The 17,615-nt window shown below is 52.3% G+C and overlaps 1 protein-coding gene across 3 annotated transcripts in view; it reads right to left on the bottom strand.

The window, feature by feature from the left end:
- The window catches only part of GOSR2 (golgi SNAP receptor complex member 2), a 68,542-nt gene that overhangs the window by 40,691 nt on the left and 10,236 nt on the right, over positions 1 to 17,615 (bottom strand). For 2 of the 3 annotated variants that reach the window (XM_047081706.1, XM_047081707.1), the window contains exons 5-6: positions 15,779 to 15,919; positions 9,737 to 12,586 (exon numbers count right to left, since the gene is read on the bottom strand). The exons of the other annotated variant lie outside the window; for it this stretch is intronic. In XM_047081706.1, the coding sequence (XP_046937662.1) occupies positions 12,425 to 12,586; positions 15,779 to 15,919 (303 nt within the window). In that variant the 3' untranslated portion in view covers positions 9,737 to 12,424. Of the gene's footprint in view, positions 1 to 9,736; positions 12,587 to 15,778; positions 15,920 to 17,615 lie in introns of those variants that run through there. 3 annotated transcript variants of the gene reach the window in all.

The raw sequence follows: 17,615 nt of genomic DNA, 5'->3' as shown, positions 1-17,615 counted from the left end.
ACATCTGACCGAGTACAGCTGGACCCAAGGGCTAATGAAAGGAAGTAATCAGAAAGGTAGGAAGGATGATGGAGTCAAGGGCTGGTTTGGAAGGCTTCCTGGAGGAGGTGAGTGCTGAAGGGACGCCACACCATGCAGTGCCTCCAAGGTGAGCTTGGGCGGAGCCGGCCATAAAAACTGGAGAGTCTGTTCCTGATATCATCTAGTTCAGATATTAAGTGCTTTCAAGCTCTTATTTGACTCTGGTTGAGAAAAGGATTTGAGGGGCTCAAAGTCTATTCGCGGTGGGCCAGCTCTGCACCTAACATCTCATACTGTGGGTAGCTGGGGAGGGGAGAGCAGAGACACAGACGTGGTGTGGGTCTTATGCAGATTTTCCTTTGGGGCTCCTTCACCGACACAGACAGAAATTCAATGTGAATCTGCTTACGTAGAAATGGGATTATTGGCTCCCCAAATTAGGAAATTCTGAGGCTTCAGGCATGGCTCAATCCGGGGCCCTAGCTGATACTGTCTTCTTCTCTGTCCGCCCTCCAGCCCCCATCTCTTAGAGGGTTTCATTCTCAGGCAGCCTCTCCACACAGCAGGAAGAAAGGCCTCCAGCAGAAGACGTCTTCATCTCACAGAGACACTGATCCCTTAGGATTTCTGCTAAAGGGGGCCATACCAAGCTGGGTCGGTTCCTTTTGAAATCCTTTTCCAGGAGATCCACCCAGCAACTTCTCCCCATATCTTATGGATGAGAACTGGGTGATATGACCACTTCTAGCAGAAAGAAAGTCTGGAGAGATATTTAAAAAAAAATTTTAATGGTTATTTTTGCGAGAGAGAGCGAGCGTGTGTGTGCAAGTGGGGGAGGGGCAGAAAGAGAGGTAGACACAGAATCCCCAGGCTCTGAGCTGTTAGCCCAGGGCCTGACTCGGGGCTTGAACTCACAAACTGTGAGATCATGACCTGAGCCAAAGTCGGATGCTTAACCAACCGAGTCACTCGGGCGCCCTGAGAGAGGTCAAGTATTTTTAATTGGGCTTCCTGCTAGATTAACAAAATTATGCTTCTGTTAGTGAGAACGAAAGGGAGAATGGACAGTGGTCAGGGGACCAGCAGCATCTATGAGAATACCATGGAAGATTCTGACTGGCTCTGCATGGTCATGTGGTCATCCCCGAACCAAGCACAAGGACAGAGTCCTCGGATTGACCAGGCCTGTTTCAGGTGCATCCCCTGTTGGAGGAGGCAGCTCTGGCTGAAGCCCGTGGAACAGGTGTCACACAGGAAAGAGATTATGTTACCAGCAAAGGGGCTAAGGGCTTGTAGTCCAAAGGTGGGATGCTGAGCAGATAAACATGGTCCACCCACTACGAGAATTTTCCAGTACAGAAAATATACCAAAAAATAGCTTCATAAAGGGGGGGGGGAAGGTTCAGGAATCTCCCCCTGTCCCTGAAACAATATATTCAAAGTTCTGTTGCAGAAACCAAATACAGGCATGCAGAGAGGATGCAGAGGAAAACGGTGTAGAAAGGAAGACTTCCTGGCAGGCGTGGGCTTGGAAACTGGGTTGTCAAGGTGGTGGTGGTTAGAGGGGGAAGCACCCGGCCAAGGCCGAGAACAGGGCTGGCGGGTGGGGTGCGCGGACCACACACAGAGTGCTCTCTGGCCCTGGGGCCACGGAGGCGGGGTTTCCTCCCTGAGTGTACCTGGGTGGCACAGACTGGAGGCTCCCCTCTCCCCGGGGTTAGCAGGTTAGCGGCTGGCTTCGGAACAGCCTCGATTAGCATTATCTTGCTCTGGAGGCTGGGCAGAAGGGAATGGAGAAGGTCTTCGATGCTAAGCTCCAGAGGAGAAGAGGGAGGCGACTGACGCAGAAGCAAGAGGGGGCCACTGGGAGCAAGTTCCTAACCCGGTTAAGAAGTGATTATGCGGTCATTTTCAAGGGCTATGCCGGTTACCAGGCACCTCCCAGGAGGTCCCGGCTGGCAGGCTGCCGATTCACCATTACACCTGGGATGCGGAGCTGGGCCCGGTGTGCAGCTGGGCAAGGAGCCCGGCCTCAGGCAGCTGGGGTGGATCTTTACAGATGAAAATGATGGGTAAGGACTCTGCTGTTGCCATAGAAACTGACTCTGGATGGACGAGATATAGTTCAGTGGGTAACGGGGAGAATGACACCTACCGCCAGGCTTCGCTCTGGAACCCACCATTCCAGCCGTGGTCATGGGCTCTGTCCACTGCCGTCTGCATCCTCTAAGGGACATCACAAGCCGGCAATGTGTGTGCCAGTTCACGTCAGTATCTGAGGGGCTCGGGAGACGCCCTCAAATCCGAACAGCCTTTGGTATGGCTCCTGCCACCCCAGTTAGCTGTGCCTGGCGAGAATATGGGACAGTGCCAGGCCAGGGGATTGTAGTTGGGCTGAGGGCCACAAACTAGCACCAGGCCAAGATGGCCCGGGGAGGTGGCCCACAGGCAGCAGGAATGGCGGGACACTGGCCCGGGAGTAGGTGACCTCCACTCTGATTCCAGACCGACCATTACCAACTGGCTGAATGATCCTTGGCAAGTCACTTTCCCTGAGGTCAGCCGTGGTGGTCCCTAGGGACCCCTTCCAGCTCCACTTTGCCTCTGTTCTGGGCTTTGGAACCCGACGTTTTCATCTCAGCCCCAAGTGTCAGCCCACTGAACTGACCTGCCGTGGCACAGGGTACCCGTCCCCCGTCCCCACCCCCGCACCCAGAGACAAGCCCAGGACTTTCCCAGGCTGCCGCACAGGGTCTGAGACAGGCAAGATGCCGGGGCGGCCCCCATGCTGCCAGCCTCTGCTGCTCAGGGCCATCCTGCCCCCGAGCTCAGGGGCGTCTGAGCACACAGAGGGACGTTCTCCTGTGCAGAGGGGTGGGGAACGGAGCAGGGCAGAGAGTAATGAACCTGCTTTCAGATACCCCGTACCTGGCCTTCAAGCCCAAGCCCGAGCCCTGCCCCCACTAGGGCACACCCCTTTGCTCACACTGTTCCCTCGGAGACCTTCCTCCCAAGCTGCACCTGGTCAAATCTGACTCATCCAGGGATTCGGTGCCATTGCTTCCCCCAGCGAGTAGATGCTACCTGGTACCTATGGTGACAGAGTTTGAGTATTTTACTGTTGTGAGCTAGATGGGCGCGTTGTTCAAGGGGAGTGTGGCCGACTGTGCTTCCCTGAGATGGCCACACCCATGGGTTTATCCCACCCCACCTGCTCTTTCGTCACACTGTGGCCGATGGATGACACACTGTGGGGGAGTGGGGGGGAGGCTTGAGACTGCAGAAAGATGTCCTGTGACTTCCAAGGCTTGGCCACAGAAAGGATGCAGCTCCCACCTGGCGCTCTCTCTCTCTTGGGCCACTCACTCTTGGAACATGAGGCTGCGAGGAAGCCTTGTGTAGACGTTCCAGTGGACAGCCCCAGCTAAGGAGCGCAGCGGACATCAAGCACCAGACATGGGAGTGAATCTCCAGATGATTCTCCTCCCCGGCCGTGGAATCTTCCGGCTGAGGCTCTAGCATCATGGAGCAGAGGTGACCCATCCCAGCCATGCCCTGTCCTAAGTCCAGACCGTTAGAAACCAGGAGGTGTAACAACAGAGTATTGTCGTTTTAAGCCACTGTGTCCTGATGACTGGTTACACGACAACAGGTCACTAATGCAGGTGGGGCCTCCTTAACTCGTGTTGCACTCCAGGGCCCAGCCCATGATGGGTACACAGTGGGGGCTCAAGGAGCGTTTATTGAGCAAATAAATGAATGAACTGTAGCAGGCAGCAATCCCAGTCTGACCTCTCAACCATCCCTCTCCCCTCTCTTACATCCCTTCCCCAGAGTCCCACTGTCCTCAGGGAACCGAGACAGTCCCAAGCCTGCCCTTGATGCCGGAGGGCACGGAGCCCTGAATCAATCAACCTCGCAGCCTGTCCCAGCTCTGCAAGTTCTTACTGCTTGGCTGGTTGGAATTGGGGCTGCCGGTTCCCGCGATCCGGAGCATCCTCGCTGGTGCATGTGCCTGGTCGTTTTGTCCTCGCTGCGATTCTGAGGAAGGTCATTATTACCATCCCCACTTCACACGTGAGGATACTGAGGTGGAGAAAGAGACGGGGGGGGGGAGGGGGTGGCGGTGAGCACTACTAAGTAATAAAGTGGGGATTTGAATTCAGGTCTTCTGATACCAAACTCAGTATCATGTCCACAATGTTATACCTATTCACAAAACCAGGGCAACTGGAGGTACTTTCTTCAGAGGTGTCAGATCCCTGCCTCACCACCACATCACGTCGAAGGAGGGCCCAGACTCAGCAAGGCTGATTAATGGCACCAAAGACAGCCACTGTCTTTCTATGTCCCAGCCTGTGCTGCGGGCACTTTATATACATTGCAGTGTTCACGGGCTCCCAGCCGGCCTGTGAGATGGGCACCATTTACCCCTGGAAGGTAAGAGAACAGAGGCTTTGGTTCACGTGACTTGTGCAGGGTCCCACCATTAGTAAGGGATGGGGCCCAGCTGCATACCCAGGACCGTTTGATTTCATCACTTAAGCTCTTCTGCCTCCTTACAAATCACTTCCACTGGCCGGCAAGGTTCCAAGTGTGGGTATATGAACCACCATTAGGTATTATCATTACTCCCATCATACACACCCAGAGATGGGTGAGCACGACTAGGCCCTAGGTTACCCTTGCTAAGAGTGGAAAAGCCAAGATTGTCAGCCACGCCTGCCATCTGCAGCCCACCCTTCCCACCACACCATGTTGCCTCTCAGAAGATCGCGTCTGGGGTCCCTGCCCTCTCAGCAGAGATGAGCTTGTCCGTACCTTGCCCCAGACTGACAGCTTCTCCCCTGGGCCTCCTCTGCAGGTCAGCACCAAGCAATGAGCTGGGTGGGGGGGCGGTTCTTAGGGAACGCGGCAGTGCCAGCCCCCCTTACCCAAGTCCATCCGGTGGTTTCGCCAGGTCAAGGGGGAGCCCAGGTGGCTGGGGGCTCCTGAGACTGGCCACCCAGAGTCCCCAGCAGACTTACACCAGCCCCTCATGGTGAGGCTGTCTTAGGAACACACACCCCTGTTCACTTAGGAGCGTGCACCCCTCTTCACTGGGCAGGGGCTCCTGGGTCCAGAGTCCAGGGCACGAGCAGGGCTCCTTCTGACATTTCTGGTCGCAGGATGACAGCTAGGGGTCCCTACATGGTGCTCACGCCAGCGCCTCCTGGCCTTCCTCCATCATCCCCTTTCCTGCTTCCCCCCAGTACCTCCCCACTCTTTCCACAGGACACCCAAACCCAGCCAGCTGAAAAGGGCGCTCCCCTCCCTGATTTCCCCCACAGCCCCAGAAAGTGCACACGCCCCTAACTCCCCATCTGGATGAACTCAGTCCTCTGAACTCGGTCTCTGGTGTCTACCCCACTTGCTTGGCACCTATCACTGCCCCATGACATCTCTTGTCATTATTAAATTGACTTCTCACGTTAAGAGGGTACAATACTAGGACTGAGCTCTTCCTTTTTTTCCCTTAAGTGAATGTCTTAGGCCTTCTACATCTTTAATTAAGTGCTGTTCCCTCCAATGTTCTGAGGGTGACCTCAGAACATTTATTCCAAGGTGTTTTTGCATCCAAGGAGGCGGCCATGACTTCCATTCTGGAATTCAGCTCTGGAGACTGCTTTCCAAGAGTCCCCCAGAGCCCCTGGGCTGTGGTGAGAGAGGCTGCCCTCTGCCAAAGGAGTAGTGGGGGAAGGAAGAAATGGTTTCCTGGAAGAATCCTCATGGACACTGACTTTACACCCACCCTTTGCATACAGCAACAAGAACTTGGACAACCCTCGGGTGGGTTCAGGGTTTTGCCTTTTGGTATTCACACGGGTATGGAGAGGTCTGAGGGGCGGTGGTGATTCTTCTTCCCTCCTACAGAGGCCCAGCCCCCGGATACCCCTTCTCCGTCCCCGCACCACACCCTGGGCATGAGACACTCTTAGTGGGGCATGCATGCCAAGAACAGGGCCAGAGGGTGGGTGGGCCCTGCCCCCGCGGTCCTGGGGGCAAAGAACGAGGAATCCACAGTCCTGGCTGGACAGGGAAGGGAGGGAGCGGGTGGCCTCCCGTCTGCACAGTGCACACCGTTCGTCTCTGATGACTTACTACCCACCAGCCATTCAGCCCCACCTCAGGCTTCCTGGGTCTGTGAGCAGCACTTTTGCTGGGAGCTGTGAGTCAAGCACACAAAGGCACATCAGCCCCGCCAGCCCTCTCGGCACCTGAATGCTGGTCAGAGTTCATTACCAGTGCCCTGCGTGGCCTCTCCAGCTCCTGAGGCCCCCACCTCACTCTCCCTGAAAGCAGCTCCTAGTTAGCCCACTGTGACAGGCTCTCTAGACTCTTGTCCCTTAACCTGGATTCTGCAGGTCACTTTGTCCTCTGGTTGCTTCCTGTGAGTTCCCGTCTTTCCGGTTAGATGGGAACAGCAACCAACCACACCTAGGAGGCACTGGGGCAGTGGTCTCAACCCTGGCAGCACAGGAGACTCGCATGGAAACTTCACACAGACACTGAGACCCAGGCCACGCCCCAGATCAAGCAGCTCAGAAGCTCTGGGGGCAAGATCCCCCAGACTGAGAAGCTGGGAGGGCCAGGTCAGCTCTCCAGGAGGCATCCCAGGAGACGGGGAGGGGGGCCGAGGAGCCCCCACTTGTGGAGTCGCTAGGTCAGAAGCCAGCCTCCAAGGTCCCAGTGCCCTATTCCTGGGTACTCTGTCTGCATTTGTCAGGACTGTCTTAGCTGCTGAGGGCACCCTTCGCTAGGATGGCCAACCATCCTCATTGACTCCAGCCTGAAGAGGAGTCAGAACTTCCAGCTTGTTTTAATTGCACGTGCTCGCGCGAGACAGAGCACGACTGTGCCAGCAGTGGAGGGGCAGAGAGAGAGGGAGAGAGAGAATCCCGAGCAGTCTCGCACTGCCAGCGCGAAGCCCAACACAAGGGTTTGATCCCACGAACTGTGAGATCATGACCTGAGCCGAAATCAAGAGTTGGAAGCTCTACTGACTGAGCCACCCAGGGGCCCCAGGACTTCCAGTTTTAAGGCCAGGATGAACTAGTCACCCTACTAATCTCTCCCCAAACGGTCCTCGTTGATGCATTTCTCCTCACCAAGTCCCATGTCTCTTCTCCTGTTACTTCGGCCATAGCACACGGCTAGTGGCATCAGTGGCCTTGAACCTTCTGGCTTCCTCCTAGCCTGGCCACAAAAGCTTTGCTGAACAATTGTACCCATTTCTCAGAAGTCTGTTACCTGCACGGGCTGGGCTCATCAAGTGCCCTCCTGCAGGCCATCGACCCCAATAGCTACCGAACGCCTGTTACGTGCACAGGACGCACGAAGTCCCTGTGTAGCGGAGACACACGTAAGCAACCATTGTTCCCCAGGGAACGCAACGCCAGAGGTATGGGGGGGGGGGGGCAGGCTTCCTGGAGGTGACCTGGGTTATGGGGGTGTCTGTGGCACACCCCGGAGGAAACATCTTGTGCACAGGTGCAGATGTGTGCAAGAGTATGGGATGTTCTCAGGCCCAGCAGTCCAAGGAGGATGAAGTGGGGAGGGGGGCGGGGGGAGGGCTGAGCGGTGCACCAGAGGTGGCGATGAGGCTGGCCTGTCACACTACAGTGCTTTACTCAGCAGACACAGAGGCATCAGTCGGGGGGGGGGGGGGGGGTGTCTGTGCGTGTAGACTGGCCAGGAAGGATGTGGCCCCTCCCCCACCCACACAGGAGAATTAAGCTTCCACCCTCCCCAAGCCCATCCCAGCTGGTCAGGGCAGTGGTTCCCCTGGTGTGGCAGGGGACTTCAGGGAAGTTCGTGGGGAACAGCCTCACCTTGTGTAGAACGTTCGAGTGCTAGAACAGTCTTTCTCACCCTTGTCTACACATGACAATCGCTGGGACAACCCTTAAAACTCCTCATGCTCAGGGTGCGCCCCAGGCCAATGAAATCAGAATAGATCAGGGTAAAACCCACACATGGGTATTTCTAAAAGCTCCGGAAGGAGTTCCAATGTAAAGCCAAGGTTGGAGGACCTGTTCAGAGGGGTCCTCCAGCAGGAAACTTACCAATTGCACTAGAGCCCCCCCGCCCTGTCCACCTCCCTCCTCCTCCCCACTGTGCCATGTGAAATGAAAGGACACAAAAAGGGGAGTAGGAATGAACACACACTTTGAGAAATGTTTTCCATGCTTGTGTGCGATATGCCCACATGCAGAAGGAAAGACGAGGCAGAAGGGGAGTCTGAAAATCAGAACTAACAGGTTTCAGGTCAGGTTCAGTCTTTTCCTGAGAGCCTCAAGGAACAGCCCAGAGCCTGATTCACAGGCAATTCTGCATCTAAAAGGAACCGACCCAAGCCTGCAGTGGATTCCTCTACTTCCAAATCCGCCAGGCCTCAGGCACCGAGCGGTTTTCCTGCCGACCAGCCACAGATGGGGTTATGTCGCCCCCTAGTGGCAATGCTTGAGTCCAGCTCCCATCCTCCACCTCCAGAAGCTTCCCCCACAAATCTGTCTTTCAATTAGGAAAATAGTTGAGGACAGAGAACCTGCTGGGTGAGGCACAAGTGCCCTACAGCCTATACTCCTCAATCCAGGCATACCGCCCTCCATCTCCTGCCCCTCATCCTGGGCACGGGAGGCACCTCAGTGCTATGGTTATGAGCTTGGGCTATGAAGCTAGACAGCAGGCTCCTCCAGGACTCCCAATGGGGCCTAGAGAAAGTCACTACAACTCGGCCACTTGTACCATGGGGATAACACAGAACCTGATTCAGAGGGTTTGTGAAGGGCAGAGGGACGGCCCAGGAGACTGATCATACCTGACTTCCATGAAGGGCCACAGACAAGCAAGAGGTATTAAGGGTTTTCCTCTGAGGAAAGGACACCCCCAATCCCCCAGTTAGACAGTAACAGACCATGTTTCTCTTTGCTTCAGCTGCTGGGGCTCAAAACTAAGCCCAGAACAGTTTTGAAAGGGTTTCATGACTTGCATTTGGGTTACTTTTTCTTGGTAATGACATTCTGCTCTGATTTGTTCTTGGTCCTTATTTCTTCCTGTTTCACTGTTTTAGTTACTTCCTATAAGCCTCTTCAAATCTTTTCTGGAATCAGATAGGATGTAAACAAGTAAGACTTTATTTTGGACTTAATAAGTTTTGCTCTTACATATATATGCCCAGCTAGTTAAGCGTAGATTTTCAAATGATATCATCTTTAAGACAAAAGCCTTCTGTCTAAAAGACAAGAAAATACACACATCAGAATTACCTTCGAGACTCAAAAAAACACTAATTTAAAAGGTTTGGGGACACCTGGGTGGCTCAGTCAGTTAAGCGCCTGACTTTGGCTCAGGTCATGATCTCACCGTTTGTGAGTTCGAGCCCCGTGTCGGGCTCTGGGTTGACAGCTCGGAGCCTGCTTTAGATTCTGGGTCTCCCCTCTCTCTCTGCCCCCTGCCCCCTTCACTCATGCTCTCAAAAATGAATAAACGTTAAAAAAAAATAAAAAATAAAAAATTAGGTTTGGGATAAGCCCATGAATCTAATTTTAAAAAAGTTTCCCAGCTGCTTCTAAGGCAGCCAGCCTAGCCCCTGGCCATGGAGCAGTGTTTGAGAATCTCTGGCCTGGACACAAAAAAACATTTGTTTTAGTTACAAAATAGAATTTCCTAAATAAAATAACTCTCAACTTTATTTAACTGATGTGTTTCCAAAACAATGGGTGTAACTCCAAATCTGCAATTCACACCCACTTAAATTCATTAGGGCAAAAGACTGGTAAAAACCCAGCAGTGAAGCTTCCTATAAAATCAAGACTCCCCAACTTACTGGGGGTCTTTTGAGTTTGGTCTTTCTTAAGGTGGTCATACCTGGAGGAAACTTCCATGGAATGAAGATATTCCCAAGTTCCTTGACAACCCACCTGTCTTCATCTGCAACAGGTGCACCCAAATCCTGCACAAGGTCACAGATGCTGTGCACCGGAGATTCTTGCACCAGCATGACCTAAGACTTCACCCCAGGTCCACTAGATGGTGCTCTTTCCTTGGCCTGGAACCCTTCCCTACACTCTGGGGGGGAGGGGGGAGGGAGGGCGTTGGTGCTGTAGAAACAGTAGAACCCCCGTTAGGCCGAGGTATGTTTCTCACAGGACACTGAAAGCCAGCTCAGGCCATCTCCAGACACACTGGCTGCTGTTCCCTAGCCCCAAGTGGTAAAGACTCACGAATTGCCTGCATAACTTTCATTACAAAGCAGGGAGAATGGCTCTGAAGGTACAGCAGGATAGAAAGCCTTCTCCTGGTTCATCAAGACCAGCAATCACTATAAAGACAAGTGTGGAAATACACTGGTATATGCTACAAATAGATCACATTAGCCAATGGAGGGCGGGGTGCTAGTTTCTGCCCCCTAGAGTTCAGGTCCACATGGCTTAGTTGCTCCATATATATATATAATATACCTTCAGAGAAAGGTATATTATATATATATATATATATATATATATACCTTCCTCTGAAATACGATCTCTGGCAGGATCCTCAGATGCCCAGGGGATAGGACAACAGGTCTGCGCAATTTAAAAATCCATGTTTTGGAACCCTTTTTATGGACTGCAGAGATCCCTGCGCTGACAGGGGTGCCGGGGGTGATGGAAATTTCACCTCCCCAAAGTCAGACCTAGGTCGGAAGACACCCTGACCCCTCTGTATACCCTTCAGTCCACCGTTCTCACTCTGGCAAGGCCCTCAATCCTTTCATGATGGAGTCATAGATTCCCCCTTCCTTGGAAAGCCACGGCCCCTGTTCAGCCCAGAGGGGAAGCAGCGACGGAAAGCCCACCAAGTGTGAAATCGGCACCCAGGAAACTCCCGTTAAAAGATCTGCGACCATTAAGAAACGTTCACCAGAAGGTATGCCAGAAAAGACCAATATTGCTCCAGCAACAGGTGGGAAGTAACTAAGGGAGGTGGGATGGGACACACAGAAAAGGGACAGAAGACCGAAGACAGTCCAAGTGACAAAAAATAAACACACGAAGTAGGCGGAGCACGACGATCACAGGTGGAGTTAATACTGACCAGGTTTCCAGTTCTTCTGGGAAATTCTGAGATTGTTTTGTCTTGCCATAAGGCCACTGAGCCTACGGCTGTAGGGCCTGTGACAGATGAAAACACATGCTAACCAAGTCTTTCTAGGATTCGCAGCGCTCGATCGCAACAGAGAGGCTGGCTTTACGATAAATTCCACAACGCACCAGGTACTGGTACAGCCTTAATCTGGGGTTGGTCAGAGAAGGGAAAAGTGCCTGGTCCCTGAGATCAGAGACTCTCAGGACACCCGGGACGTCTCCAGGGTGGTGTCAGCCCACACCGGCTGGGTGGAATGGGGGCTTGGCTGGCAGCTGCTAATGGATTTCAGGGGAGGAAAGAGAGCAAAGAATCAGACACCAAAACTAGAGGAGATTCTGTAATGGACACATCACGGCAATGTTCTCCAGGCCAAAGGCCCACCAGAGCCCAGGCAGGATGCCAGGCCAGTCCTAGAACCACAGAAGCCAATCATTCTGTTCACCACTGGGAAAAAAATCAGTGATGGGGGTCTTCAGCCTCAAGACTGAACACTCTCAGGGAATAACACTGGCCTCGCTTTAGAAGGAGAAACACCCAACGGCCCTAATGTGGAAAATCTTACTCGCTGTCTGCAGTGGCATCGGTGTCTCTGCTTCCTCTAGGTAGTGGCTTCCAGGGAAGGGTGACAAGTACCAGCAATTAGTCATCTGCATGTCACTAGGGGGAGGGGGCACAAGACCATGGAAATCCATCTGTTATAATGACGCAGGAAAGCAGGCCTCTTTCCCCTCCTTTTGGCTTCTGCGCTGGGTTATCCGCGAGGAGCCAGAGAGGCCAAATGATGCCAAAGTGAATGGTCCTATGTGCAATGCTTGCTATTGAAAGCCTTCCCTGGGCGAGCATCAGCTACGTGGACAAGAACAGCAAAACCATTCTTTCCCTCCCTCTTCTTTCTTCACCCCTTACCCTTACATCACTTCCACCCCTAGTGAGGGCGAGAGAGGGCGAGAGAGAGCGAGAGCGAGAGTGAGAGAGAGAGAAGATACTCTCATTTCCTTAGGACCATGCATCTTGGTAGCATTCGCTTCCCCTCCAAGGTGTTACAGGAAACAGAGCAGGTCTGAAACGCCCGCTACCTTACAGATCACGATGACTCCCAGTGGTCTTCACAGTTAAGAAGGGTATACATTTAAGAAGGCAGCCTCTGGGCCCCCCTCTCTCTTTCACACACACACACTCACACAGACTCTCGCACGGTGGGAACGACGCTCAGCCGCGGGGCGGGGCTGGCTCATGTCAGGTACTGCACCACGAGGAACATGACCACACAGGTGAGAAGCATGCCACCGATCATGAAGTACTTGTCCTGGAAAGCCCGCTTCTCAGTGAGCCGCATCACGGTGTTGGACAAGCCCAGCATGTTGGCAATGTCAAGGATCTTCTTCTGAGTCCCCTGGAGCGGACGAGAAAAGAAGGAAACACAAAGGTCAGCTCCTTTTGCCAAGGAATGGGACTTCTCCTAGAGACAGTCTCTTGGTCATACCTAAAAGCATAAGCAGCATCAATCCACTCTGTGGTCAAATGACTTTTGATCAAGGTACCGGAGCAAAGCAAGGAGGAAAGAAAAGCCTTTTCCACAAATGTGCAGGAATGATGGACCCTAGTACATATATATATCGTGGACATATATACATACATGTCTCATATGTCCCATACACATGTCTGTAAGAAGATCCTCAGTTCCTATCATACACAAAAATTAATTTGAGATGGATCACAGAATTAAACATAAAGCTTCCAAAGGAAAACACAGAATGAAACAACCCAGGTGTACATCCACCAGAGAATGGATAGACCACTTATAGTGTATCTGTACAATGGGATATACTACTTGGCAATAAAAAGGACCTAATTACCAACTTGGAACAGTATGAATGAGCCTGGAAAACACTCCTGAGAGGAAGAAGCCGCTCTTGGTAATACATTTATATGAAGTCCACTAACAGGCAAAGCTACTCTACAGTGAGATAAATCAGAACGGTGGTTGCCTGGAAGGAAGGCAGGCAGGCTGGCTGGGAGAGCATGAGGGATTGTCCGGGGGCAATGAGGATGGTCTACGTCTTGACAGCAGTGTGAGTCACAAAGGTATATGCATCTGTCGAAATTCAAGGACCCGCACGAATTAGATCCGTACGCCTACCGTATGTACGTTACACCTCAAGAGAAAATTTTAAAATGAGAATGTTTTACATATTTTTAAAAAAGGAAACCTCAGAAAACTTTTCCTCTGCTCCCTGACCCCAAAATCCTGGCGATCGGCCCGTTGACTGTGTGGAACACAATGGGATTCTGCTGCGTCTAACGTGTGGGTCAATGTCCATGTTCGCGAGAGGGTCTGAAGCGGGTGACGTGGAACGACCGTCACCAACGCAATGACCCCTTGTATACGTGCCATCAAGACCAAAAGAGTATTTTACTCCTAAATCAACAGCCCACAGCACTCAGCCTGCCCTTCCTCTCTGCTTTCCAATTTTTGTTCTTAAGAACACTTGACTGCTCACGAAGCGGCAAGTATAAACAGATGCTGGGCAGACCCCAACTCGCTTCCACACACGTGGCCCATCAGGATGGACGGCATCTAACCTAATGCCCCACATTCAGTTTTTAAATGAACAACACATTAACCAGCAAGACAGAAGAGGCAGAAGTGAAAACAGCATGAGGCATCACGGACAGGCACTCGAACCCTGGGTTCAGCCCAGTGATGAACAAGCCTCCCTGGAAGAGATCTTTCGGGTCAAACTTTACCGTTGCCAGCGGAGGCCAGAGACATGTTTTTACAACGACAGTGATGGTGAAATTTAGGCTCTTGCTAAAGATTCTGGTTAGCTCTGGGGCGCCTGGGTGGCTCAATCAGGTAAGCGTCCGCCTCGTGATCTCGGCTCAGGTCACGATCTCACGGTTTGTGAGATCGAGCCCCACACCGGGCTCTGCGCTGACACCTCGGGGCCTGCTTGGGAGTCTGTCTCTCTCTGCTCCTCCCCTACTTGCACGCACACCCTAAGTAAATTATAAGTAAACTCTAAAAAAAAAAAAAAGATTCTGCTTAGCTCTGAAGGCAGATTATTTCATCCCTGCATGTAATACAAGTACCCAGCTTCTAAAATCACCTGAAAATTAACATAAATTTCAAAAAATGTATTCCTTTCCAGCCACAAATTTCCCCCAGCCACGGCCCAGCAACTTCACTCCTTTTAACGGTTTAGGCAGGAGTGGGGTGGGAGGAGGATGGAGAGAATCAAGACCAAAAGGCGGGTAGGTAGCAGCGGGTGTACAGAGGAAACTGAATTAGAAACCTCACGTTCCGACCCCAACCGCCTCACTGGGCTGCCCTGCGCATCCTTCTGGGGACAGCACAGGGGCAGATGCCGCTGAGACTCCGCAGTGATATCAGACTTTGATAGGAAGCGAACATTTGCTTTCGCAATAAGCTCTAACCCCCCACCGGGTCGACGTCAGTGCGACACGGGGAGGCTTGTCCTAAAAGGGTTTTACTGTTTTCCCGAGATATGGGCAATTTTCTAAAGAAAGGGCAGATTAATCATCACGTATCAGTTCAGATTACAGCAGGTGGCCGTTCAGAAAGAGGGGCACCCGCGAAGCTGTTGGAGACACACTTCCAGACCACCAGAAGCACCACGGCTGGCAGCAGGGCGTGAGGGTCACTTGCGGGCTGCCTGACCTTCTCCCTGGTGACGACGGCAGGGGCTGTGCGGCAATGTACTGAAGTCCCGCGGGGCTGACGGGCTCAAAGCGGTCCAACAAAAACTAAGATAAATCTCACACTTCCGAGTGACTGTTTCTCACAGCTCAGTGGCTGGGAGTGCTGCGTTCACAGGGGACCACACCCTGATAATAGGCACAGCCCACACCCCATTATCCATTAGAGCTGATACAGGAAAAGGGCTGAGGCTGAAACATCATGACTGACATCAGAATCTGTGTAATGTTTCTGTAAACCACTCCCAGGGGGTTTGAGCCTCGGCCAGTGGGGCGGGGCTTCTAGGAATACCTGGGACTACGGAGAGGGCAGCTGCTACGGGCCAGCCCAGATGCTCTAGAAGCCCTTCTGTGCCTGCGGCTAGTCAACCCAGGCAGCCCTCCGGCCCCGCCCACAGGGGCTCAGTTACAAGAGCACAAAAGGTCTCGGCTATCAGGTGGTCGGCAGGAGGGGCTCTCCGGGAAACCACGTGAGGGTGAGGGGCCACGTGTGGCCACGTGTGCCTTCTCAGAATCGTGCATTCTGTAATTTCGGCAGTTGCGGGATTTCTTGGTCTTAGTGGTGCCTATCGTAGCAGCCACTTTCATGGTAAGTTCAGTAAACGGACAAAGACCCAGATACCAAGTGATGCCAAATTATGGTTCGTTGCAAGCACAAGTAGCAGCTGCGGGCGAAGGGAAGGTGGTCACTTGTGGACTCCTCATACTTCAGCTCCAAAAGAAAGGACCCCAGACTCAGGGCTCTGTCTCACCACCAAAATAACAAAACGCGAGGATACGTAACCAAGACGTCAACGCGGGTACCCAACTGGTGAATGAGGCCAGAACGAAGGGCCTCCTCCCTGTCCCCCAGAAAAGCCCCCACCTTCAAGGTCAGTCTCTGGGCCCTCAGTCCGTCCAGAATACTGTGCCCGCCTCCGATGAGGTCGTCCATGCCATGGTGAATTTTCTGGAGGGAGGAGTTGAAATGCAGCGAGCTATCCATCGGGATGGTCGTGTCAGAGTCCTGTGAAAGAGACGCAGGCACAGGATTAGCTCTGCCGCCTGGTCAGCTCCTGGGGTCCCAGCGGGTCTGACTGCTCCGCCTGTCGGCCAAGGCCAAGCCAGAGAGACAGCCAGATACACACGGCCTGTGAATTCCTGCCTCTCCACCATGACCACCACTTAAGAAGGAACATCAGTCCTGCAAGGTCTTGCTGGGCTTCTCCTGAAGGCTTTCTCTGACTACTCCCCTATTAACTTAGCTTGTTCCAAATGTTCCTTTCCTTGGCTTTCCCTTAACACAGGTTTGCTTTTGTTCTGCAGCTGTTTTATTTATCTACAGCTGTCGCTGCACTTAGACGGAGTCTGACTAAGGACAAAGGAGACAAAGGCCTAATGGGTAGTCGGGATGGGACAATTCTCCTCAGCAGTCCAGAAAGGGCTGTAAAGAAATGAAGGAAGAAAAAAACTGACACCGATCAAGTACTTTCCACCCTGATGCCCATTACCCTAAGCTCACTTAATCCTTATCCTAATGTTATAACACAGTTACTGTACTATCCCCATTTTAGAGGTGAAGAAACTGAAGCTCAGAGAGATCTAAGATCACACAGAGCTGTTCAGTCCAGCGGGGCCTGTATCTCACTACTGAGTGCAGAGCCGGCCCTCTTAACCATCCTGTGGGAAGAAACACTGAGACTGGCCTCAGGGCTCTAAGTTTACACCAGAAGCGGACTGGATACAGAAGGCAGTCAGGACTGGCCATAGTTCCCTTCTTTCCCGCCTCCCGACAATCGCACATTCTTCTGCCATGCACGGTCATTCTCCCCTCTTTCAATCACCACGAAGAGGTTCAACCACCTCTTCCTTGCTGCATACGTTCAGAATCACTTTTCATGCACCTGCTTTCAGTGCCCCCTGCTAACACGGAAGCGTTTCAAGAAGCAGGCGGGGACCACAGCTTTTCACTTTTTCACAAGCTTTACTCTCAGCATCTTCAACAATGTTCTGCATACAGCTAATGCTCAGTGGGTCACAAGACTCCAGTGTTTGAATGAATCAAAGAGAGGCTTCTCTTCATTCGACAAGAGTTTATTGAGTGCCTTCTGTATACAAATCGTTCTTACCCTTCTGCCTGAAAGGGTAGACCTAATTGGACATTATCACTCAGAAAAACATATCATAGTTCCAGCTCACAGAGTGACCGGCAAGAAGTTCATTTGGCAAAGTCAACTTTGATTAAGGGGCACTGCGTGCAGAGCACCGCACCGAGCTGATATGCAAACAAAAGAATTCTGAGCGACCATCCCTGACCTAAAAGAGGTTTGAGTACCCAATGCCATAGTGATCAAAAGCCCACACGCTTTTTGGCGTGTTTTAGAGTTCATTACACTTTTGAAAGGCAGGTATGAAAACTTGAAACTACCGAAAGGAAGGAAGGAAGGAAGGAAGGAAGGAAGGAAGGAAGGAAGGAAGGAAGACAGACAGCTGTGCCTACCACTATGCCTCCAACACATCCTCATCACACTTCTGAATTGTTAATCAGTGTTACTTGACTGCTTACTCTAGAGAAGCAGAAACTACACAGGCACATTCTGAAACACTCAGGGAAATTTGCTGCAAGTGTGGACACAGCAGAGAGACTTAAGCATCTGTGAAACGTGGGCTGATTTGAATTCTGATGGCAGGCTTAGAGAGCTAAGACCTCTTTAGAAAATGAA

The sequence above is a fragment of the Lynx rufus genome, unplaced genomic scaffold (assembly GCF_022079265.1).
Source record: "Lynx rufus isolate CCGP_SWC_20201006 ecotype Redwood Valley unplaced genomic scaffold, mLynRuf1.p SCAF_18, whole genome shotgun sequence".
NCBI lineage: Eukaryota > Metazoa > Chordata > Mammalia > Carnivora > Felidae > Lynx > Lynx rufus.
The sequence above is the reverse complement of the archived record's forward strand: the minus strand, read 5'-3'. Positions and strand labels throughout refer to the sequence as shown.